The following is a 25,568-nucleotide window of genomic DNA, read 5'->3' on the forward strand; positions in this document are numbered from 1 at the left end:
GACGTATGTCATGGGGACCGAACTCCATGATCATATCGTTTGTTTATGATTGTATTGACGCACTTATTTTTGTGTTCATATCTTATATCGTCTTTGTCTATTGCTTATAATTTATATTACCACTATCTTGTTTGTTTTCATATTGCCCTTAGTTTATTATCCTTGCATATATCTTGTCTATATCTCACTTGCTAGGATAATTTGTTACTAAGTTTTAAATTGGCATAAATCGGATTAGATTAGCATAATCCATATTCACCCTCCTATAGGGTTCCTTCCTAGTGGTATTAGGGTACTTTCACATACACTTTCCAGCCATGACGTTGTGATCTAGACAATGCATCTTGTAGAACCCTATAATCATTTGCTGAACCCTACCACCCTGCTAATACCTATGTGAATAGCTTGTTAGCTGTACATACTGCAAGAATATTTTGGGTAACTCCTTTACAACCTCAGAATTGTGCAACAAGGCTAGCAGGTAGCATGACATCAATTTGTGTGTCATCTATCATACCAATGCAATCCTATAACATAAATGAAATTACTAAATTAACATAAAATTGCATTTATTACTTAAAATATTATTAGTTCTTTAAGTAAAATATGATTTACCTTGAAATATGGATAGTAATTAGGATTGTTAAGGATCTCTTGGGGTACTTCATTAGGTGCTTTTCTCATATATCTTCCACGTAAGTAGGAAATAGCATCTAAAAACTTTGTTGAAGTACCGACTAACCTCGGATTAATGAATTGTAACTTTAAAATATGATTTTTTATTTTATGACCTAATATATTTAATGTTATAGGAAGCTGCTCATCTACTGTAACATGCTGTGAGTCCTTTAGTAATTTTTTTTCTCATAATCTTTACAAGGTTCATAAATGTCCCACTACGCATTCTAACGTAGCTTAGACAACTATCACTAAACCCATAATATATACGATTCAAATATTCAATTCTTTGATCATTTTGCATTCTTTTTCCCAAATTTGGTCTGTTATGTATGGATCTACATCTACATTGCTTCTTCTTAAAAAGGTAAATACTATAATCATAATAAAAAATGTAGCCCCTGAACACATTGACATGACAATTTTTTCATCAACTCCACCACCATCCATCTACAATACCAAATTTATGTTACTAATTTTTAAATATATAAAAAAAATACTTGTAATATTTTAATTTAGCAATTAATCTATGAAAACTTAGCACTCAAGTTAAAATGAAACAATATATGAATATCACCTCTAAAATAGTAACCTACTAAATTCTTTAATATAGCATATAGCAAGCAATTTGGGTCCGTTTGACAAGAGATTGTGGCTTATTTGCAAATGCTCATGAGCAAGAAACAACATAGCATATAACATGCAATTTGAGGACGCTTGAACAACACATTTTTTTTCTTGCAAATAAACTCATAAGCAAGAACAAATACATGAATATTAACTCTAGCGCAATAACCGACTAAATTCTTTAACATGACATATACCATGCAATTTGGGGACTCTTTGACAACACAATATGTTTTTTTTTTTGAATAAACTCATGAGCAGGAAACGAATACATGAATATCAAATCTAACACAGTAACCTACTAAATTCTTTAACATGACATATAGCATGCAATTTGAGGCCCTCTTGACAACACAATATGTCTTTTTTGCAAATAAACTCATGAGCAGACAACAAATATACCCATATTAACATAGCATATAGCATCTTACTTAGGACAAAAATTTAAAAACAACTTAACATGCATGTACACATAATGTTACAATTCATAAAAATGTAAAATTTCAATTATAAAACAACCAACAGTTGGTTTTAATAACATGAAGATTTATTTAGGATTAAAAAACAATGCAAACTCTAGGATCCAACCAAATATGCACCAAAAAAAAAGGAATCAACAATACCAACATGCAAGGGACATGAAGAACAAATAATTGCAAGTCAATAAATTACCTTCAATTTTTTGATGTAAAGCAAGGCTGAGTGAAGATAGAACCAAATCTAGCTATAAGCAATTGGATATAAAGGAGAATGAGCAGATTGATCACCCAAACAAGCTGAAGAGAGATTATAAAAGAGAAAGACACTTCCTTTCTATAATCTTCAGAACTTTCGATCGATTACTACAGGAGAACGAGAGTCGCCATCAAGTTTCACCCAAATTTCCTCATCGACATTGATGCAATCCCCATTTTATTTATCACCCAAAGAACATAGATCCTCAAAGGAAGCGGGAAGCAAAAAGACGTCCGCGGGAGATTTTCTCCCCAAATTTTAGCCGCTGGAAACTCCCGTTGTGCTGCGCGAATAATTTATACCCAAACATATCTTTTCCAGCCCATTTCAGGCCTCTAAGCTTGGAAATAGTAATCTCTCAAAAGTTAATATTACAGGGGTTTTCTAGCCCCCATCTCCAAAAAACAGAAAAGAAAAAAAAAGAAGAAAAAAGGAACCAAACACTTAATAAAGAAATGTTTAAACTCTTATATCCAACGTGGTAAGTGTTCATTTCCAAAAAAATGAGATTTCTTAGGGTGTTGTGGACTAACCAAACAAGCCCTAAGACAACATTTTTAGTTTATCACTTCATGAGATTCGAGCAGTGGTAAAATTTTTATTTTGACATCTTTATCTTTGTGAGGTATGGTTGTTTTTATAGTTCAACTAAAGACTAGCCAGAAAATAAAGTTTTTAAAGTTTAGAATGGTTTAGTGAAATTTCCTAATAATAGCAAGGCTAAATTGCACTTAAAATGCCCTATAATTTTACCAACATTACAGTTAAGTGGCTTCTATTTTAAAAACAAGTAAATAAATCTCCCAAAGTATTTAAATATTACAAATGAATTCTCTAAAGTTAAAAAGAACCCGGTTTCTCTACATACTCAAGAACATCATATAACAGAGGGTACTAAAGTATAACTTTAGAAAATTGAGGCTATTTACAAACTAAGGTATTTATATGCAATATTCGGCTACAAGAGGGTACTAAAATACAATATTTTAAATATTTGGGACATTTATCTCTAATATCTAAATACTTTGGGGTATTTATTTGTCCTGTTTCCAAAAAGAGGTCACCTAAGTACAGTGTTGGTGAAACTATAGGGCGTTTAAGCGAATCAATTTAGCCTAATAAGTACTATATTTAGATCTACACGTGATTTGCACGTGAGGGTCTCTCCGTTATAGCGCGATCCCGACTCGACATTTTGCCCTAATCTGCCCCCTTCCGCTCGCGTCACAACCGAACCCTAAAACCCTACCATTTTATCCAGAGAGGGGAAAAAAAGAAAAAAAAAACCTAAAAATTCTGGTACCATTAATCTTCTCTCATTTACTAAGATCCTACCGTTTCTATTTTTCTCTGCAGTTACTCTTTTGACAAATTGATTTTTTTTTTTTGACATTTCGTTTTTGTTCAGTTAGGGTTTTAGCCGCAGCGAAAAATGTCGGACGACGAATTTCAAGAAGAGAAGGAGTTGGATATCTCCTCTACTGACGTCGTCACTAAGTACAAGACCGCAGCTGAGATCATCAACAGTAATTTCCCCCATCTCCATGAACCCTAGTTTGATTTATTTTTTTTATGTTTTTAGGCCCATTTTTTTTTCTAATTGTTTGTTTTTTGGGGCATAATAGAGGCTCTTCAGCTGGTGATCTCGGAGTGCAAGCCCAAGACAAAGATTGTTGACATTTGTGAGAAAGGGGATAACTTCATCAGAGAGTATAACTTTTCTTTATTTTTGAAGTTTTTTTTTTTTTGCTTTTATCATTTGTCAAGGGCAAATTTTATAAAGGAGTTAAACTAGCAAAAAATAATTTTTTTGGAGGGAGATAGGTTATTCATTTTTCTTCATTTTGCTTGTAATGTGCATACAAGGCAATTTGGCTGTATATAGGGAGAAAACCCTTTTATAAACTATCACAAACTGTTAGGGGTTTAAAAGAAAACTAACATAAATTATTTTTATTAAAAAATGCAACAAACTTCAAATCGGTAGAGGAATATTGCAAACTATATAAAAAAACAATATAATGGTTTTGTGATAATACTATGGAAGTTCATAGTAGTAATCTAATAAAAATTGGAAAGTTCGTGGTAGTTTATTGACTTTATCTGAAATCATGGTGATTTTGCATTGTGATACTTAATTCCCGGGTAGTTTTCTGATAATATGTGGTGTTTTCTGCTGATTTGGAAGTTTATGTAATTTTCTCTAATGAACATAGTTTATGGATTTTTTTTAATGTGAATTTGCAGCTTGTCGAATTTTCCCCTTCTTAAATTTGCAGGGGTAGTTTCTTGCTTTTAGGAGATACGCAAAATCTTACCTTTCTTTAAAAGAATTTTACAATACAGCTATCTGTAATCTTGTATTCCAGGGGTACCATTTCCTTGTCAGATTTGCAGAACAGTTTTTAAATTTGATAATAAGTTTTTTGACCTCAAAGATTTCTTTTTGGTGATATCTACACTTTGAGAGTGACAATATATTAATTGATGGTGGCAATAGGCAAACTGCGAGCGTGTACAAGAATGCAAAGAAAAAGATTGAGAAGGGAATTGCTTTCCCGACATGTATATCGGTGAACAATGTTGTTTGCCATTTTTCTCCGCTCGCCAGTGATGAATCTCTTCTTGAAGAGAATGATGTGGTGAAGATGTATGGTTTGACTTTATATTAATAGTATCTTAGTTTTTGGATGTATGGAATATTAAATTACGCTCTTGTTTCTCATCGCAGAGATATGGGGTGTCACATAGATGGGTTTATTGCCGTAGTGGCCCACACTCATGTCCTTCAAGAAGGTCCTGTCAGTGGGAAGGCAGCAGATGTGATTGCAGCAGCAAATACTGCAGCAGAGGTTGCTTTACGACTTGTGAGACCCGGGAAAAAGGTAACCTTTTTTCACTTGATTTGAAGAATTTGTTTCGTTTTAGTTAGTTATGCGCCTATGGGACATTGCATAGCTGGAGGTATTTGTATTAAGTTTGGATGGTACAAGTAGAACACTTTTATTTATGATTGTGCAAGATTTTTGCTTTTTTTTATCATATGTGACGCATTCATGTTTGTTTAAGTGAAGATTTTTGTTTTTCATGGAAGTTGTAGGTTTTAGTATCACTTTGGTTTTGGGTGATCTAGCTTGTTATAGGAGTCTTTGGACGATAACGCATCTTATGTTCTGGTTGTTTCGTAGTAAATGAAGTATTCGTTTTACCTTTTGCAATTTGTAGCGCCATAACCTAGTAATTCATTGATTATCATATGTAAAAGTTGTCCTTAGCTTCAAGACAGACTGCGGCTCTGTTTCTTTTCATGGTCTACAATTGCATGTTGATGTAAGCTCAGTGGGCCGCCATGGATCTGAAACTTATTATTGGATTGCTATATAGTATATATTGGAGAGGTTAATAAACATATTCATAAGTAACTTTAAGAAAACAGATACAACATGTCTAACTGAGAAATTTATCTTGTTTAAGTTTGTTGTTTTCTTAATTTTATTAGAATATTTTGCTTTGTTGTTTTCTTGATTATCATTTATCTCAAATCATCATTAGAGGGTTACGAGCTGTAGCTTTCAAATATTTAATTCTGTTTTAAACTATAATTTTACTATTTCTAAATCGTGTTAGGATATTACTGGAGTTATCTTAAACTATATTTTATGTTTTTTTTGGGGGATGGGAGTTAAGAACTATCGAATTTGAATGAAAATTTTAAATTGTAGTTGCATCTAACTTTTGAAGTTGGTTAATTACTCTTTATTAAATCATACTTATTACTTAGTGCCAGTGGACCTTATGTTTATTTTCTGGAGTTGTAAGTCTTAACTACATAAAAACCCTAGTTAAGATTACTGGAAAAGCACAGCCCCTTTGAACTAATAGTTATTGGTGAAGAACCAGAAGTTCATGACCTAGTTGGATGCCTTAAACAACTATTTGTCCAGTAAAATGATTTGTGCTTGCCTTCTAATCATCTCAAGAGATAACATATATTTTTCCAGACTCCATAATGTTGAATCTATTACTCAAACTTGGCATCTCTATATTTATTACAATTAATGTTTAACAGCACAGCACAGCACACAATTACAAAAAAGAGAAGGGTTTATTTCTATGGATCAATTAACCTCCAGAATTTCCTTGATGCTGCTCCATCTCTTCTTCTCCATTGAATTTCATTGTGATATATTCATGTTTGGCACTAAGTGTTGGTGTAGTATAATCATCTTTTGTCAGACATGTAAATATATGTAGGAGTGTTATAGCGCACCTGCATCCCTGTAACCAGTCTTTCATAAATCTTTTGATTCACCCCTAAATTTTTGTTATGGATTATCTAACCTCCATGTTTATATTTTCACTTTCATATTCTCTCTCATTTTATCCAATCCTGTTTAAATTTGTCTGTCTTCTTTCGTGGTTTATTTAGAGGATTCTGCATCTCCACATTTTTACATTTATAAAAGTATTTTACTCCAACAACTATTGTGCATGTTCTCCATTGTTGAATTCTTCATCATCACCCATACGTGTCTAGCTTACATTTCTAGATTCCTTCAAGATTTTACTGATTCCTTATTCATTTCTTCTGCTTCTAATATTCGCTTTTAGTTATTAGGAGCGTTCTTAAAACCAAAGCTTTCCATGTGTATCTCCGCATTTTCGCCTCTTCTATTGTCTTTATAGGTGGAAGTCTTGCAGTTTTTTCCTGATATCATTTTTAAGTATAATTTTTTTTTTGCTTTATTTTTTAATCATAATGTTTACAAGTCGTGAAATCTCTAAATGATGAAGATGACACAGCTTAAGCAGTGGATCTACATCCGAGTGAAGTTTTTTGTCATAGTTACACAATTTTCATGTATTTTTCTGCTTTTTTTGTTATTGAGTAAAATACTTTCTCCTTATGTTGCTGATACGTATTTTCAAATATACACATTAATTTTGATATCTATTTTAAGTATGCCAACACAGGCTAAGCTACTCGGACACTGTTATCCTGACTTATGCTTAAGCACTTATTTTTATTGTTATGATTGTTTTTTATTTCCTGTTTTTTGATTGAGGTGCTGTGATTATGTCCCTATTAGCTTTAGACACGCTGTTATGAAAATGATCCCCTTGACTGGTTAGTTTTAGTGGGGGACTAACTTTATTCATCAATTTTAAATCTTCTCTTTTAATAAATAAACTGAATGATTATTACCATTTTTCTTTAAAATTTATTCCGAGAAAATGTTTAACTTTATAGTGTAGCGTCTGCATAGTATTCCTTAATTTCTTCGCAAGTGTAGGATCCATGTTTACCTAATGTTTGACTAGAGTGTGTTGGTCAGACATGAAATATCTAAATGATGAAAACATAGCTAAAGCGGAGGATGTACATCCATGTGAAGCTTTTTCCATAGTTACACTGATGGAGTTTCATGTTATTTTCCATTATATCATGTATTTTTGTGTTAAGTAAAGTTTATATTCTTAAACGTTTGATATGTCCATCAACTTTATTTGTCATCATTTCCATTTTGTTTGCATTGGTCTTCCTTTTCATAATTTTTTTGGGTATTATGTCCTCAAATGAGGAATAACACTACTACAAAGTTATGGCTTGTTGTTTGCCTTCTTTAATTTTATTTTCTTCAGATCGTAATTTATAGATGCTTTATCTATTTGCTTTTAGGAAAAAAAACATTAACATTTCGAGTAGGTTTAGATTTACTAGGACTAAACGCTAATTTTAATTTGGCATTAGGTTTGTGTCTACTTTGAGTATGATTGCTTGATTTCTTGCAGTGGACTTGACTATTGGTTTATGAAAGGGTTATTTGCATATATACTTCTTAAATCATGGGTATTTGCAAAAATACTCTCCAAATCTCAATATTTGCAAAACTAACCCTCAAATCATTAATTTTGGAGAAAAATACCATCAAAGCAATTATTCATCAACTTTGATAAGCTAATTTATAATCTCAATGTAAAAATTATCAATAAAATAGTCAAATTTGTAGCATCAAGTTCATGATTTATTGATTTTAGGGTTGTTTTTTTCACAAAGTTGAAGATTTGAGGGGTAGTATTGCAAATACTAAGATTTGGAGGGTGTTTTTGCAAATTCCCATTATTTAAGGGGTATATGTACCAATAATCCTTTATGAAAATGATCTCTTTAACTTACTGCTGGTGGGGACTAACTTCTTTTCTTGAAATTTAAATATTTTCTTCAAATAAATTGAATGAATGATCACCACCTTTTTGCTTAAAATTTATTCTGATAGAACTTTGAAGTTCATAGTATGTAACTCTGCATATTGTTCCTTATTTTCTTCACAAGTGAGTCGCGCCTACTTTTTTTACTCTCGAGTGTAGGATACGTGTTTACGTAATGTTTAATCATAGTGTGTTGGTGAGACATGAAATCTCTAAATGATGAAAGCATAAGTAAAGCAGAGATCTAGATCCATGTGAAGCTTTTGTCATAGTTACTCTGATAGAGTTTCATGAAATTTTCTACCATATCATGTTTTTGTGTTATACTTATAAAATGTTGAAATTTGCATCATCTTTGTTTCTATCGTTATTTCCTTTTTGTTTTGCATTGGTGTTCCTTGTCATTGATCTTTTTAGTTGGTATTATGTCCCCGAATGAGGAATAACACTTCAAAAGTTATGGATTGACATCCAAATGAAGCTTTTTGTCATAGTTACTCTGATGGGGAATTTACCTATCTTTTTATTACTATTTTAATGCTTCTTTTGGATAATAAATAAATAACCAATATTAATTACCTTTTAGTTTTATTTTCTTTAGATCATACTTTACAGTTGGTTCATCTTCTTGCTATAGAAAAGAAACCATGCAGTGGAGCACATTGAGTAGGTTTAAATTCACTATGTGCTAATTTTACTATGGTTACGGCTGTAGGTTGATGCTACATTGGTTATGATTTGATTTTGGCATAGAATGGAGAACATGGATAGCAACTATGTTTATTGTACTGAAGAATCTGGATTTTTCGAAAGTCTTTCTGTAGTTAAGGCGATCTCTAGATGTTACAGAAGTCTCCTATTTGCATAAGACTCCGTAAATTACCATCCCATATAAATCAAGACTGATGAACTAGCGATACTTTGTTAGTTTTAAAAGTTTTAGTTTCACTGGTAATTTTGAAGTTAGATGGTGATCTTTATTCTGGATGCTCTGCTAGTAGATCCTCTTCTTTTATCTCATAATAATATGACATCTGATACCATAAAGTAATTCAGTTGCTTATTTCAAGTATTCTGATGCTACAGAATAAGGATGTAACTGAAGCTATTCAAAAGGTTGCCACTGCATATGACTGCAAGATAGTTGAAGGGGTGCTTAGTCATCAGCTTAAACAGTTTGTTATTGATGGAAACAAAGTTGTGCTTAGTGTAAGTAATCCAGAGACTAGAGTTGATGATGCTGAATTTGAAGAGAACGAAGTCTATGCAGTTGATATTGTTGCAAGCTCGGGTGAAGGCAAGGTGAGAAACTATAAGATTTGTTCTATATGATCATATAAAGTTACTTGTATATAAATAGGTGAGCTGATTATTGTGTTAAATCTGCAGCCTAAACTGTTGGATGAGAAGCAAACTACTATTTATAAAAGAGCCGTTGACAAAAGTTATCACTTAAAGATGAAAGCATCAAGATTTATCTTTAGCGAAATCAGCCAGAAATTTCCTATCATGCCCTTTACTGCTAGGTTCGTTAAATCCCCTGCCAACTTTTATGTATACATTATGGCTTGATTTTTTACTTATGGGATGTTATTTTTGCAGGGCCTTGGAAGAAAAACGTGCTAGGCTGGGACTAGTAGAGTGTATGAATCATGACCTCTTACAGCCATATCCAGTATTGCATGAGAAGCCAGGTAATAACTTTTAAAAGTACTGCTCAGATGGTATACTTTATCAACAGCTATTCTTGTGCTTTAATAAGTTAATTAAGAAAACGAGGTGAGCACAATATTGAAGCATATTTAGGACCTAAAGGTACCTTGACCTTGCCACCAAACAAAGAGTTCATGCTCTAAGTGCTACAAATTCAAAGCATCGCTCTTACCTTGTTTAGTTAGAGGGCATAATCATACAATTCCATTGTATTGCTAATCTTACCATTTGATCCTTCGTCGTTGTTTCATGATGTTATTCTGAAATATGATCCTCTTTCTTTGAAGGACATTGACAGTGAAACCACATTGTGCAATATTACTCATCAATGTAGCACCATAGTTGCAAGGCTTCAGTGCCTGTTTGCCTCCCCTAAACTACTAGATTTGTCCCTCTGAAATATTTGTGGTCTCACCTTACCCCCCTGAACTACTAATTTTGTTTCTGTTTACTTTGTTGAACTATTTTTAGTCCCATCTTTCTCACTGAACTATTAGTTTCGTCTATGTTTGCCCCCTGAACTATAACTTTCCTCTCACTAATCCATTTAAATGCTCGTAAAAATAATAACTACAAGGGTTAACTAAAAAGTGATAGTTCAGGGGTGAGGTCTGAGGTGTGAGTGTGACTAAAATTAGTTCAGGGGGTAAACAAGGTTGAATTTAATAGTTTAGGGGCAAGATGGTACTAAAAATAGTCCCTGGGGTATGAAGGGACAAATCTAATATATTAGGGGGGCAAGTAGGACCTGAAGACTATTTGCAAATATATTGATCAGATCTAAGTGATTGGGAGGATTAAAATCTGTTAACTCTGATATTTACTATAAGTTTAATATGCAAAATAGCCACACTTGGTTGAGATTGAGTCACATCATTGTAGATGAGAGAACCCTCTCATATGAGATATTCATTATTCTCTTCTAATACTTATTTGCTAGATGCATGCTTGTGCTGAACGATCGAACTTCCATATGGCAGGAGATATTGTAGCTCACATCAAGTTCACCGTCTTGCTAATGCCGAATGGGTCGGATAGAATTACCTCCCATCCATTGCAGCAGTTGCAGCCTACAAAGACTGTTGATGACCCCGAAATAAAGGCTTGGCTTGCTTTGGCTACAAAGACGAAGAAGAAGGGTGGAGGAAAGAAGAAGAAAGGTGGGAGTTAAAAATGCTCTTTCTATGCGCTTCGTATCCATCTTGATATTATTTTGGGTTAATTGCTGACAGACCTAGTATTACTATTTTGGACTTTACACCCCCTTCTAGTTTTGTTGTTGCGGATAGATCCCTTGAGTGATTTGTTTTTGACTCTTTTATGCTCGGAAGTTCTATTTGTGAAAAACAATTTACTCGGGGGTATTAAGTTCAAACCGAAGATGCTACATGGATCTATCTGTGCAATTAACGCCTTTATTTTCTTAGTTGTCTTACCCTATTTACTCGCATAATTGGAATTATTAAGATAACATAGTAATCATATGCTTTGCTGTGTACTGCTCATGTTGCAGGTAAGAAAGCCGGTGCTCAAGATGATGCGGCTGAAGCTGAACCTATGGATGAAGTTACAAATGGTGCACCTTCCCAATAATGGAAACTTGCAATTTTGTTTTCCTTCATTGATACTAGTTTCCTAGGTGTTCGTGTTACTGTTCATTTAATACTTTTTTCTTTTTTATCTGGTTTAACCGGGAAAAGAAAAATCGTAGCTTTTCTTGTACGAGCAAGGATATCTGTGTACCGAGTAAAGTATGCTAGCTGCGGTGATGATGTGATTGCAAAAAGTTTTAAAATTTTTAGTAATGTTTGGAACATGAAACGGATGAGATCGGAAATTGTTGTTTCTTTTCCTTGTGAGCATGAAGTGCGGCATAACGTTAGCTGATTGATGTTTTTTAATGTGAACTTATTACAGTAGTAAGTTTGCCACTCTTGATTTTACCATGCAATTTAGAGTATCGTTTATGCACCTTTGTTGACCATGCGAGGTTTAGTCCCTTTGTTTACTATCACGCAGGGCTTAGTCCCTTAGTCTACTTTGTTGCCTTTACTTGGCGTGGGTATTGACTGTTGACTGTTATTTTGAAGGGGTTTTTGCCTCCAAACCCGAAGAATTACCCTGCTTTATATCTATCATTCAAGGTTTAGTCCCTTTGCTTGCTGTCATGCAAGGCTTGGTCCCTTCGTTTACTTTGACTGCTTTATATCTAAACCCAAGTTGCTTTATTTGTACCTATAAGCCCAATAATCTTTATGCATTTGTCTTTAAACCCTATCTTCGAAATACACTGCAGTTTATGGTTCCCTTTAGAATTTTAAGGCCTCAAATGCACCGTCCCCCCCGCCCCCACCCCCCCACGACACACAACCAGACCCCAACCCCACATCCGCCTAAAAATTTGTTTGGCAATATATATCTATATGCCTAAAAATTTTTAAATTGCAAAATACACCCTCAAAATTCAAAGTTAATAAATAAACATCTTGAAATTTTTAAACCTGCAAACAGTACTAAAAATATTCAAAGTTAATAAATAAACATCTTGAAATTTTTAAACCTGCAAACAGTACTAAAAATATAGGAATTACGAGCAATCCGTGAAAATTTTAAAATTGTAAGAAAACACCCTGAAAGTTTTGAAATTTGTAAATAACACCCTAAAATGTTCAAAATTTACAAGAACGACCTGAAAAGTACAAAACTACAAACGCGTATTTTTTTGTAAACGTCTGAAAGTTTAGATCTTTTTAGGGTGTTTTTATAGAAATAAGATTTTGTTTCTAAAATAAGATCTTTTTAGGGCGTTTTTTGCAATTCAAAAAATTTAGGGTATTTTTTATAAATTTCAAAAAATTTCAGAGGAGAGAGAATGGAGGGAAAGAAAAGGGTAAAATGGGGTCTCTAAAATTTTCTTAGTGGGACCACATAGTTATATAGTAGTTATATAGTGTACTAAACATAAATATACAAAGCTGGTCGGGTTTGTAGGTACAAATAAAATTACTTGGGTTTAAGTATAAATCAAGGTAAAGCTTTGGGTTTAGAGGTAAAAACCCCTATTTAGAATCCATTCTCAATTCTGCATACATGGGAATGTTTACGAGGACGTATGTTCTACTGCTACAACAAAGCCCAATCTACACGAGCCTTGTCCTCTTGATTCAAATATTTTAATAGAATCTTGTTCTCAGATTCAATTGTCCTAAATGAGTCTTGCTCTAAGATTCAATTATGCCAAATAAAATTCCCATCATCAGGTTAGCGCCGACGTCTTTTAAGTTGCTTCTAGTCTTGTATGCCTGCTTCTGATCCTTTTCCATTAATTACAGTGAAACATGTCTCAATGATGTTATAATATTTGCATGTAAATCTAGGTTTTTATGAGAGTATTTAGTTTAATCTTCACTGCCTACTTTTGCCTCTCTATGAGCCTTATAACACGCTACAAGTCTTTAGTAAATGCATTTCTTGGACTGAGCTCTGGCGAGATAAGAATAGACTAAAGGTGCAGGGTTCGAAGAAATGAAGTCAAACTGCCCTCCTTAAATAAATGGGGTTTTTCTTTTTTAGCCCAAAGTTTTACCCCCACTTATTTAAAAACCCATTAACTTTTCCAAACATCAATACACCCATTGTATCCCACCCCACTTATTTCTAAACCCAATATGTATAATACACCCATTATTACTGTATTTACCCTCAAATTCACTACACAAGCTCTCTTCTTCCTTCCTCTTCTCCTTCAATGACCACCACCAACCTCCTCCTCTCCCCTTCCTTTACTTCCCCTCTTCCCTCAAACCCATCAACCTCTCCCTCTGCTGCCCTTTATCTCCCCTCGCCGCCACGTCACCCACCACCTCCCTCTGCTGCCCTTTATCTCCCCTCGCCGCCACGTCACCCACCACCGTCAACCTCGAATCGGATGAATAACCCACCAACGGTTTCGACATCGACCCCCCCCAGTTCGCCGACATGGAGGCAGGCAAGGATCTGAAGCACTTGTCGTCGCCCACCACCTGTTCGTTGAATTTACGCTTAGTGTTCTCTGATGTATGTCATGTGAGCTTGTAATCAATTTTTCAGATTTTGGAAAAGTGCAACTCTTTATAGTAAAGTGTTACATATTGTGATGATCTTTTGTAGTGGTGATGTGTAATTGTTGTTTCACGCTGTAACTATGTTCTTATTGTTAAAACTGTGTCGTTTCAGAGTTGAAATTGTATCGTTTTTGAGCAACGCAAACGTGTGATGACATGTAAGATGTGTTGTTTGATCAATTGATGATGTGTAAGATGTGTTGCTTGATCAATTCTTCACCTCAACGAGAGGTCGTCGCTCAATTTTCCAGCTTTAGGAAAAGTATAGCTCTTTATAGAAATATGTAGCACCTTATTGATAAAGTATAGCACCTTATGGCAAAGTATAACACTTTATGACAATAGTATAACACATTATTGATAAAGTATAGTACTTTATGATTTCTGGAATTTCTGCAACGTAGTGGGATAAACCAAATCAGTTTTTTCGGCGCAATGCGAACACTTGATGACGTGTAAAATGTGTTGCTTGATCAATTATTCACATCGACGAGAGGTCGTCGCTCAATTTTTCAGCTTTAGAAAAAGTATAGCTCTTTATAGAAATGTATAGCACCTTATTGATAAAATATAGCACATTATGACAAAGTATAGCACTTTATGGCAATAGTATAACACCTTATTGATAAAGTATAGCATTTTATGGTTTCTGGAATTTCTTCAACGTAGTGGGATAAACCAAATCAGTTTTTTTGGAGCAATGCGAACACTTGATGACGTGTAAGATGTGTTGCTTGATCAATTATTCACTTTAGGAAAAGTATAGCTCTTTATAAAAATGTATAGCACCTTATTGATAAAGTATAGCACCTTATGGTAAAATATAGCACTTTATGGCAATAGTATACCACATTATTGATAAAGTATAGCACTTTATGATTTCTAGAATTTCTGTACTTTATGCTATACTATAAAGTGCTATATTTTATCAATAAGGTGTTATACTATTGTCATAAAGTGCTATACTTTACCATAATGTGCTATACTTTATCAATAAGGTGCTATACATTTCTATAAAGAGCTATACTTTTCCTAAAGATAGAAAATTGAGCGACGACCTCTCGTCGAGGTGAAGAATTGATCAAGTAACACATCTTACACGTCATCAAGTGTTTGCATTGCTCCAAAAAATTTGATTTGGTTTATCCCACAACATTACAGAAATTTCAGAAAGCATAAAGTGCTATACTTTATCAATAAGGTGCTATACTTTATCAATACTTTGCCATAATATGCTATACATTTCTATAAAGAGCTATACTTTTCCTAAAGATGAAAAATTGAGCGACGACCTCTCGTCGATGTGAATAATTGATCAAGCAACACATTTTACACGTCATCAAGTGTTCGCATTGCACCGAAAAAAACTGATTTGGTTTATCCTACTACGTTGCAGAAATTCAAGAAATCATAAAGTGCTATACTTTATCAATAAGGTGCTATATTATTACCATAAAGTGCTATACTTTTCCATAAGGTGCTATACTTTATCAATAAGATGCTATACATTTCTATAAAGAGCTATACTTCTCCTAGAGCTAGAAAATTGTGAGACAACCTCTCGTCGAGGTGAATAATTGATCAAGCAACACATCTTACACGTCATCAAGTGTTCGCATTACTCCAAAAAAACTGATTTGGTTTATCCCACTACGTTGAAGAAATTTCAGAAACCATAAAGTGCTATACTTTATCAATAAGGTGCTATACTATTGTTATAAAGTGCTATACTTTATCATAATATGCTATACTTTATCAATAAGATGCTATACATTTCTATAAAGAGCTATACTTTTCCTAAAGATGAAAAATTGAGCGACGACCTCTCGTCGATGTGAATAATTGATCAAGCAACACACTTTACACGTCATCAAGTGTTCGCATTGCGCCGAAAAAAACTAATTTGGTTTATCCTACTACGTTACAGAAATTCCAGAAATCATAAAGTGTTATACTTTATCAATAAGGTGCTATACTATTGCCATAAAGTGCTATACTTTACCATAAGGTGTTATACTTTATCAATAAGGTGCTATACATTTCTATAAAGAGCTATACTTTTCCTAAAGATAGAAAATTGAGCGACAACCTCTCGTCGAGGTGAATAATTGATCAAGCAACACATCTTACACGTCATCAAGTGTTCGCATTGCTCCAAAAAAACTAATTTGGTTTATCCCACTACGTTGAAGAAATTCCAGAAATCATAAAATGCTATACTTTATCAATAATGTGCTATACTATTGCCATAAAGTGCTATACTTTGTCATAATGTAGAAAATTGAGCGACAACCTCTCGTCGAGGTGAATAATTGATCAAGCAACACATTACACGTCATCAAGTGTTCGCATTGCGCCGAAAAAAAACTGATTTGGTTTATCCCACTACGTTGCAAAATTTCCAGAAATCATAAAGTGCTATACTTTATCAATAAGGTGATATACTATTTTCATAAAGTGTTATACTTTGCCATAAGGTGCTATACTGTATCAATAAGGAGCTATACATTTCTATAAAGAGCTATACTTTTCCTAAAGATAGAAAATTGAGCGACAACCTCTCGTCGAGGTGAATAATTGATCAAGCAACACATCTTACACGTCATCAAGTGTTCGCATTGTTCCGAAAAAAACTGATTTGGTTTATCCCACTACGTTGAAGAAATTCCAGAAACCATAAAATGCTATATTTTATCAATAAGGTGCTATACTATTACCATAAAGTGTTATACTTTGTCATAATGTGCTATACTTTATTAATAAGGTGCTATACATTTCTATAAAGAGCTATACTTTTCCTAAAGCTAAAAAATTAAGCGACGACCTCTCGTCGATGTGAATAATTGATCAAGCAACATATTTTACACGTCATCAAGTGTTCGCATTGCGCCAAAAAAAACTGATTTGGTTTATCCCACTACGTTGCAGAAATTCCAGAAATCATAAAGTACCATACTTTATCAATAATGTGCTATACTATTGCCATAAAGTGCTATACTTTCCCATAAGGTGCTATACTTTATCAATAAGGTGCTATACATTTTTATAAAGAGCTATACATTTCCTAAAGCTGGAAAATTAAGCGACGACCTCTCGTTGAGGTGAAGAATTGATCAAGCAACACATCTTACACATCATCAATTGATCAAACAACACATCTTACATGTCATCACACGTTTGCATTGCTAAAAAACGATACAATTTCAACTCTGAAACGACACAGTTTCAACAATAAGAACATAGTTACAGCGTGAAACAACAATTACACATCACCACTACAAAAGATCATCACAATATGTAACACTTTACTATAAAGAGTTGCACTTTTCCAAAATCTGAAAAATTGATTGCAAGCTCACATGACATACATCAGAGAACACTAAGTGTAAATTCAACGAACATGTGGTGGGCGACGACAAGTGCTTCAGATCCTTACCTGCCTCCATGTCGGCGAACTGGGGGGAGTCGATGTCGAAACCGTTGGTGGGCTGTTCATCCGATTCGAGGTTGACGGTGGTGGGTGACGTGGCGGCGAGGGGAGATAAAGGGCAGCAGAGGGAGAGGTTGATGGGTTTGAGGGAGGAGGGGAAGTGAAGGAAGGGGAGAGGAGAAGGTTGGTGGTGGTCATTGAAGGAGAAGAGGAAGGAAGAAGAGAGCTTGTGTAGTAAATTTGAAGGTAAATACAGTAATAATGGATGTATTATACATATTGGGTTTAGAAATAAGTGGGGTGGCATACAATGAGTGTATTGATGTTTGGAAAAGTTAATGGATTTTTAAATAAGTGGGTGTAAAACTTTGGGTTAAAAAAGAAAAACCCCTAAATAGGGGTAAATAGATAAGAATAGACCATAGGTACAGGGTTTGAAGAAATGAACTCAAATTGCCTCCTTAATTAAATAGAGATGGTGTTCATCTGAAAAGGAAGAAACGTTCCAATATTTTGGAAGGAAAACTTACAACATCAGAGGTTTGTTGATAATAGTGTATTGTAGTGGGTTTTAGTCCCACATTGCTTGGGAGAACAAACCTCACACTCCTCTACTTGTATAAATATATGTGCACACTCAATATTCAATTCAAGGGAAATTTACCCAAGATTCTCTCTCTCTCTCTTACTTTAACATGGTATCAGAGCTAGGGCTATTTCCCTTTCAATAAAATTTTTAACGCTTTTGCGTTCTTTTGCCAAATCTTGGCCTTATTGCTTTGCAGCCGTTTAATGTTTTATTTTTTTTTATTTTTATTTTTAATTATTTGGCGTTCATCTGCCAGATATTTTGGCCTTGTCGTTTTGCGGCCTCTTAACGCGTTTCGCGTTCTCGTTTAACCTTCGGGTTCTATTTTAAACCTTCGGGTTTCATTCTAACCTTCGGGTTCTATTTTAAACCTTCGGGTTTCATTCTAACCTTCGGGTTCTATTTTAACGGCATTGTCGTTTCAAGACCGTCTCTCGGTCTCAAATTAACGGCATCGTCGTTTCAAGCCGTCTCTCGGCCTCAAACGAACGACATTAGTAACAGCATCTCGACATCTTAACGTCTCAAGATTGCTGTTATGGCTCCTTCAGAGAAGATTCCCAAACCACCTTTGCCCCTCAATGATCAAAGTGACTGGGCAGGGTGGTCCACCATTGTCACCAATGCCTTGCGTGGCGCTGGTTTGCTTGATCATCTCACCAGTACGGGACCAGTTCCACCGTCCATCAGCACTGTTGCTTCATCCAGTACTATTGCCTCTGGCAGTGGTGATGTCGATCTTCAGACTGCTCGTGCTCTCTATGTCAAGGAGAGTTCAGAGTGGCAATTGCAGGAATTTCGTGTTATGGATTATCTCACTCGCTGTGTTGGCTCTGGTCTCACTGTCGAGATTGGCTCGCTTCCCTCTGCTCAGGCCATGTGGACTCGTCTCACTGAGCGTTTCACTGAGTGCTCGGGTGCACGGGAGGCATATCTTCTGCAACGCATTTCTCTACAACGCAAAGGTAGTTCATCTCTGCAGTCCCATTTTGGACAAATGCAAGCTTTTTGGACAGAGTTACGCTCCATGCTTCCTGGACGTAATTCCACATATGAAGACTGGCTAGCCTGGTACGAACGGCATGAGGTGCATCAATTGTTTCAGTCCCTTCCTGAATATTCAACTATGGCTGATCAACTACTTCACCAGCCTCAATTTCCGACTTTGGCCTCAGTTATGGGAGCTCTCACTGCTTATGAGACCCGGCAGCAGACAGCACGACTCAATTTGTCAACAGACACTCCTACCTCTTCACTCGAGACTGTTTTGTCTGTACCTGTCACTGCTCCTGTTATGAATTATACTTCTCCACAGGCTCCCTCTCCACAGGCTCGATCTAAGCTCTCTTGCAAATATTGTAAGAAGGAAGGACACCGCATTGAGACATGCTTCAAGCTTCATCCTGAGTTACGTTCCTCAGGTACTGGACGTGGTCGGCGACCCCCTCAGTCTCAACCCTCTCGTACACCAGGATTGTTGGCCAATGCTATACCTTCTACTACTTCAGACTCTACTATTCAAGCTATTGAAAGTCTTCGCCGTCAACTTGATGCTTTTCAACATATCACCTCTACATCCGCCGCACAACTCTCTGGTATGCATTTTGCTGGTTCTTCAGCTAATCCTTCAGTCTCTGGTATGAATGATCTCTGGATTTTTGACTCTGGTTGTTCCTTTCATATGACTTGTAATGCCTCACTTTTATCCTCTGTCTTTACTTCATCCTCTCTTCCTCCTATCTACACAGCTGCTGGACAACCATTGTCCATTACTCAGTATGGCTCTATTACCCCACAAAATGATCCATCTGGTCGTCTAACACTTGGTCCCGTCTATGTGGCTCCACAATTGTGCTTGAATTTAATTTCTATTAGCTCTTTATGCATGGCGGGCCTGTTTGTCTCATTTTCTTCTGATACTTGTATTGTGCAGGATCCACAGACGGGCAAGACGGTTGGGGCGGGTCGTAGGAGGCACAAACTGTATTTTCTGGAATATCTTCACCTTCCAGAGTCCATACGTCCACGTTCTCTTGTTGCTTCTCTTTGTTCGTCAAAACCCTCTACCTCGCTTCCTGCCAATTTATGGCATAGACGACTTGGTCATGTGTGTAATAAAAGGCTGGAGAGTCTTATTCAGTCTGGAGTACTTGGTCCTGTATCATCTAGTTCTAGTATTGAGTCATGTGCTGGTTGCAAATTGGCTAAATTCACTGCTTTACCATTTAAAATGAGTACATCTGTATCCACTTCCTTATTTGATTTAGTACATTCTGATATTTGGGGGCCAGCTCCTTTGCCTTCTTCATCTGGCTACTTATATTATGTTAGTTTTATCGACGATTTCTCTCGTTTTACATGGGTTTACCTACTTAAGAATCGCTCTGACGTACTTACTGCTTATCAAGCCTTCACTGCTATGATTTTCACTCAATGGCAATCTCGTATTAAAGTTTTTCGTTCTGATTGTGCCAAAGAGTACCTATCCTCTGCCATGCGCTCTATCATGTCCTCTCATGGGACTATCTTTCAACAGTCATGTCCCTACACTCATGAGCAAAATGGTGTTGCTGAACGCAAACATCGTCATATCCTCGATACTGCCCGATCAATGCTCATTTCTTACTCTGTTCCTCGTCGTTTCTGGGCTGAGGCTATTCTCACCGCGACTCATGCCATTAATATCACTCCATCTAGCTCTCTTTCCGGTGCTACTCCTTATAGTCGTGTTTATACTCATCCTCCCCGTTATGATCTAGTTCGCGTTTTTGGTTGTCGATGTTTTGTTTTTCTGCCATCTCACGAACGTGATAAATTGTCTCCCAGAGCAGTTTCTTGTGTTTATTTAGGAATTAGTTCAGAACATCGAGGTTATCGTTGTTATGATCCCGCAACTCGTCGAGTTCATATATCTCGTCATGTTCAGTTCGAAGAGGATTCTCCATATTATTCTACTTCTGATGACTTTAATTTCCTCCACTCTACCGATCATGCTTCCCCGTCCACTGCATCACCCACTTCTTCACCTCAATTTTCCTTTCGAGATCTCCCTGACATCTCTCCCTCTCCTTCTGTTGACTCTTCCTCACCTGAGTCTTCTCTTACACCATCTAATCCATATCCTGTGGACACAACTCTCACTCCAGAAAATACTGTTGATCTTCATGCACCTGCGCCAGCATCTCCCCCGCCTGAGGTTCCTCTTGCTCTTCGTCGAGGCAAACGCCCACATGTCATGCCTGCCCGGTATGCTTCTGTTACTTCTTATTCACCTATCTTTCATAACTTTCTTGCTGCCATTCATACTATTGTTGAGCCAAAGTCCTTCCAAGAGGCAGTTCAAATTCCAGAGTGGCGACAAGCTATGGCTGAGGAATTTCAAGCATTTCAGCAAACTCATACCTGGGATATTGTTCCCTGTCCTCCTGGGATCTCTCTTGTTGGCAGTAAATGGGTTTATAAGGTCAAGTTTCGTCCTGATGGCACCATTGAACGTCGAAAAGCTCGTTTAGTGGCTAGAGGTTTTACTCAGCAACAAGGTATTGATTATGAGGAGACCTTTGCTCCTGTTGCTCAGATGCCCACTGTGCGTACTCTCCTTGCGGTCGCTGCTGCTCATCGTTGGCCCTTATACCAGATGGATGTCAAAAATGCTTTTCTTCATGGCTCTTTATCAGAGACCGTATATATGCAACCGCCTCCAGGGTCAAATATTCCTCCGGGACATGTATGTCTCCTTCGTCGTGCTGTTTATGGTCTCAAACAGGCACCCCGCGCTTGGTTTGAGTGTTTTCGCGATGTTGTGCTCAAAGCGGGCTTTATAGAAAGTCATCAAGATGCTTCTCTGTTTGTTCGCACTACATCGCGTGGCAGGGTTTTATTACTCATCTATGTAGATGATATGATCATTACAGGTGATGATATGACAGGTATACAATACGCAAAATCTCAGTTGCAACAACAGTTCCACATGAAGGATCTTGGATCTCTTCGGTATTTCCTTGGTCTAGAAATTTCTCAAGGCCCGCGGGGTGTATTACTGTCTCAACAGAAGTATCTCTCAGATATTCTAAATCAAGCTGAGTTAACTGATAATACAACTGTCGATACTCCACTCCAGCAGAATGTCAAACTTTGCTCTACTGACGGTGAGCCTCTATCTGATCCTACCCGATATCGACATCTTGTTGGTCAGTTGGTCTATTTGTGCATCTCTCGACCAGATATCTCTCATGCTGTTGGTATTGTCAGTCAATTTGTTAGTGCCCCACGTTCTGTACACTATGCTGTCTTATTACGGATTCTTCGGTACCTCCGGGGTACTAGCACTCGCTCACTTTTGTTTCCTGCTACATCTAAGTTAGAGCTTTGTGCATATTCTGATGCTGATTGGGCTGATGATCCAACTACCAGAAAGTCTACCACAGGTTATTGTATATTTCTTGGTGATTCCCTTATTTCCTGGCGAAGTAAGAAACAAGATGTTATTGTTCTTTCCAGTACTGAGGCAGAGTATCGTGCAATGTCCACAACAGCTAAAGAGATTATTCATCTTCGTCGCCTTCTCAGTGATTTCGGTATTTCTGTTACGACTCCTACTCCTCTCTACTGTGATAATAAGAGTGCCATCCAGATTGCTAATAATCCAGTATTTCATGAAAGGACCAAACATATTGAGATCGACGCTCATTTTGTCCGTCACCAAGTTATCAAGGACAAGACAATTCTACTTCCTCATGTTTCATCCGCTGACGAGCTTGCAGATTTCTTCACAAAGGCCTTACCTGTTCATCGGTTCCAGTTTCTTGTACGCAAACTCACTTTGTTTGATCCAACATGAGTTTGAAGGGGGCTGTTGATAATAGTGTATTGTAGTGGGTTTTAGTCCCACATTGCTTGGGAGAACAAACCTCACACTCCTCTACTTGTATAAATATATGTGCACACTCAATATTCAATTCAAGGGAAATTTACCCAAGATTCTCTCTCTCTCTCTTACTTTAACAAGGTTACTGCTGAAGTTTAAAAATTTCGGACTTCAAACTTGAACTTCAAACTCGACAAAGATGCTGGGTGTCGAAGCGCTAAGGACTTCAAATTGATATATGTACAAGCCACCAGCAATCACGAAACACTCGCATCGCTACACAAAAATTTCAAAGTCATATCGATCTAAAGATGTTAAGAACAGAAGAGCACGGAAAACTTCGATGCAATTCTCTTGTTAATCAATATGGGAAACTATTACAGTGAGAGCAGGCCTAGCCAAAACAAAGGCTGCTTGATGATTAACAAAACCCAATTATCTATAATTGCAAGTACATAAAAAAAGGTACTTGCATATGTATATATCCCTCCCTCTATCGTATCAACCTTCCATCAAAGTCATCCCAAGGAGGCAGCACTACCAAGTTGAAGCGTGTATTATCGAAGATTAGGAATGCTTCAAACTTAAGTGCGTATACTATAAGTGAGCTTCTGCCCAAGTCATTCTAAGGAGGCAACATTACCAAGTTGGCGAGTAGTCCGTGGAAGACTAGAAATGCTTCAAACTGGAGTATGTACACAGTAAGTGAAATTTAACCCCTTCAAACGAAATGCTTCAACTGAATTATCATCACACTAATATCATCAGCAGAGCCTCGGTTAGCAGAGAGATCAGCAAGCTTTTTACAAGCAGAGAGTGGTGATGAACACTGAGGGTCTGTGCAGAAGGGCCGAGCTATATCTACAGCCTCCTTATTGCTAACCTACAAAGTTAAAGAAGGAACGATGTCATATCTCTGATCACCGCCTATATAGAGGATAACACAACAATGAGACGAGTTAAACCTGAAACTCACCTTATCCCACAACCCATCAGAGGCGAGAATCAAAAACTCGAATTCCGGTCTAATTGGAAGGATTCTTGTTTCTGGGTCTGGTATGACCCATTGTTTCAAATGAGAGTCTCCAATTCCCCTTGAAACGGCTAGTGTGCCTTGCAATCTCCATAATCCTCGGCAAAAATCAATATAGCCACCCTGCATAGAGGACATATAGCTTTAATAACCATCAAGTTTACATCAGAAAATGATACATATCCCATATTGTAATTATATTTACTCTTTCCTTTTTTTGAACTTTAACAGAGTTAAACCCACCGAACGCAAATGTACTATTCAAACAAATTTTCTATTTCAATAAAACATGCACATTAACATATAAACTCATCAAATTTAATAAAAAGTGACACCAAACCTACATTGAAAATTATTGGTGATGTTTCAGTTTCTAAACTTCTTCAAACCAAAACCAAAGGAACACAAACGTGTAACAAACAGTTCTGTTGCCACAAGCATGCACATTAACAAAAAGACTCGTCAAATTTTAAAAAAAAAACTTACACAATTCAATTTACATACTATAGTCAGTTTTCCCCCCTTTTCAACTTTCAAAAAATTCAAAACTAACAAAAAAAAACAAGTTTAACAAGAAGCTTTTCCTTTTCACCAAGCAATGAATTCATCAAATATGTAGACTTATAGAACTGGCCTACTTATTTTAACAACTAACTTCTTTGGTACCATTCCCATTGACCAGAAACAATTATGTTCTATGAAAAAACATGAGCATTACAGCGAAAATATTTTCAATGTGCAATGAGATAAGTTACTTACGAGGTTCTCAATTCTCTCCCTTTCATCCTCCCTCGATGGCCGATGATCCGAAGTAAGTGCCTCAGCAGTACCCGAAACGCTCAAGACAGCCCGGCAATCACCAGCATTGGACACAATAAGATCACCCTTCTTAATGAGAGCAGTGACACAGCAGGATCCACTTACAGCTTCTTCTTTAAGGAACTCTGCATCAGTCTTCATATACCCATTAGCAACCGCCTTTTCTATGTCTTCATCTTTTCTCTTAATTTCAGTTATAATGTTTTTCCCCAAATTGTCGGCAGCAAATTCAGCAGCTTTAGTACCACTATGACCATCGAAAATGCCAAAGAAAGCCTGAACAAGTTATAGATGTAGGTTGTTAATTTGAAAACTTATATGCTCAAAAAATCCAAACTTTCGTACTGAAAGTCCTATCTTTATGAAAGTTACAAAGTCCTAATTTTAAAATTGAAATCCCAACATTTTGGGGTTAAAAAAATCTAACTTTTTAATTAAAATTTCTTTAAAAATGTCAGAAAATTACCAATTGGGGATCTCCATCGACATCAAGCTCAGCCTTGAACCGATCCTCCATCTCAATCCTCCTCCTCCCCCTCTTACAATAAACAGCGCACCTCTCACTCTCCATCTCCACCTCCTCTCGACCGCCCGATCCCACCGGCGCGAATATCAAAGCATCCGTCACCGGTACATCGATTCTCGCCGGCCGCTTCCGCTTCAAAGCCGAATCCGACGAACTATTCGCCGAGCAATTCAAGGTCACGCGGCTGAATCGCGAGGATTTGATTGGGGACGCTAGGGTTAGAGTTTCGGGCGCGGCG

At 36.5% G+C, this 25,568-nt stretch overlaps 2 protein-coding genes across 2 annotated transcripts; one reads left to right on the forward strand and one right to left on the reverse strand.

The window, feature by feature from the left end:
• Window positions 3,211–11,852, forward strand: LOC109842756 (ERBB-3 BINDING PROTEIN 1-like). The gene is made up of 10 exons (XM_020411635.1): window positions 3,211–3,339; window positions 3,449–3,566; window positions 3,666–3,750; window positions 4,541–4,690; window positions 4,772–4,925; window positions 9,337–9,552; window positions 9,640–9,776; window positions 9,853–9,944; window positions 10,944–11,123; window positions 11,477–11,852. The coding sequence occupies exons 2-10, from the start codon at window positions 3,473–3,475 to the stop codon at window positions 11,554–11,556; spliced, it is 1,188 nt and encodes a 395-aa protein (XP_020267224.1). The 5' UTR covers window positions 3,211–3,339; window positions 3,449–3,472; the 3' UTR covers window positions 11,557–11,852.
• LOC109843844 (probable protein phosphatase 2C 2) lies at window positions 23,295–25,562 on the reverse strand. Its single transcript, XM_020412806.1, has 4 exons — window positions 25,271–25,562; window positions 24,745–25,080; window positions 23,929–24,108; window positions 23,295–23,835 (listed from the first exon to the last, which is right to left on the reverse strand). Exons 1-4 carry the CDS (start codon window positions 25,373–25,375, stop codon window positions 23,674–23,676), a joined length of 783 nt encoding a protein of 260 aa, XP_020268395.1. The 5' UTR covers window positions 25,376–25,562; the 3' UTR covers window positions 23,295–23,673.

Source organism: Asparagus officinalis, chromosome 5 (assembly GCF_001876935.1).
Source record: "Asparagus officinalis chromosome 5, Aspof.V1, whole genome shotgun sequence".
Taxonomy (NCBI): domain Eukaryota; kingdom Viridiplantae; phylum Streptophyta; class Magnoliopsida; order Asparagales; family Asparagaceae; genus Asparagus; species Asparagus officinalis.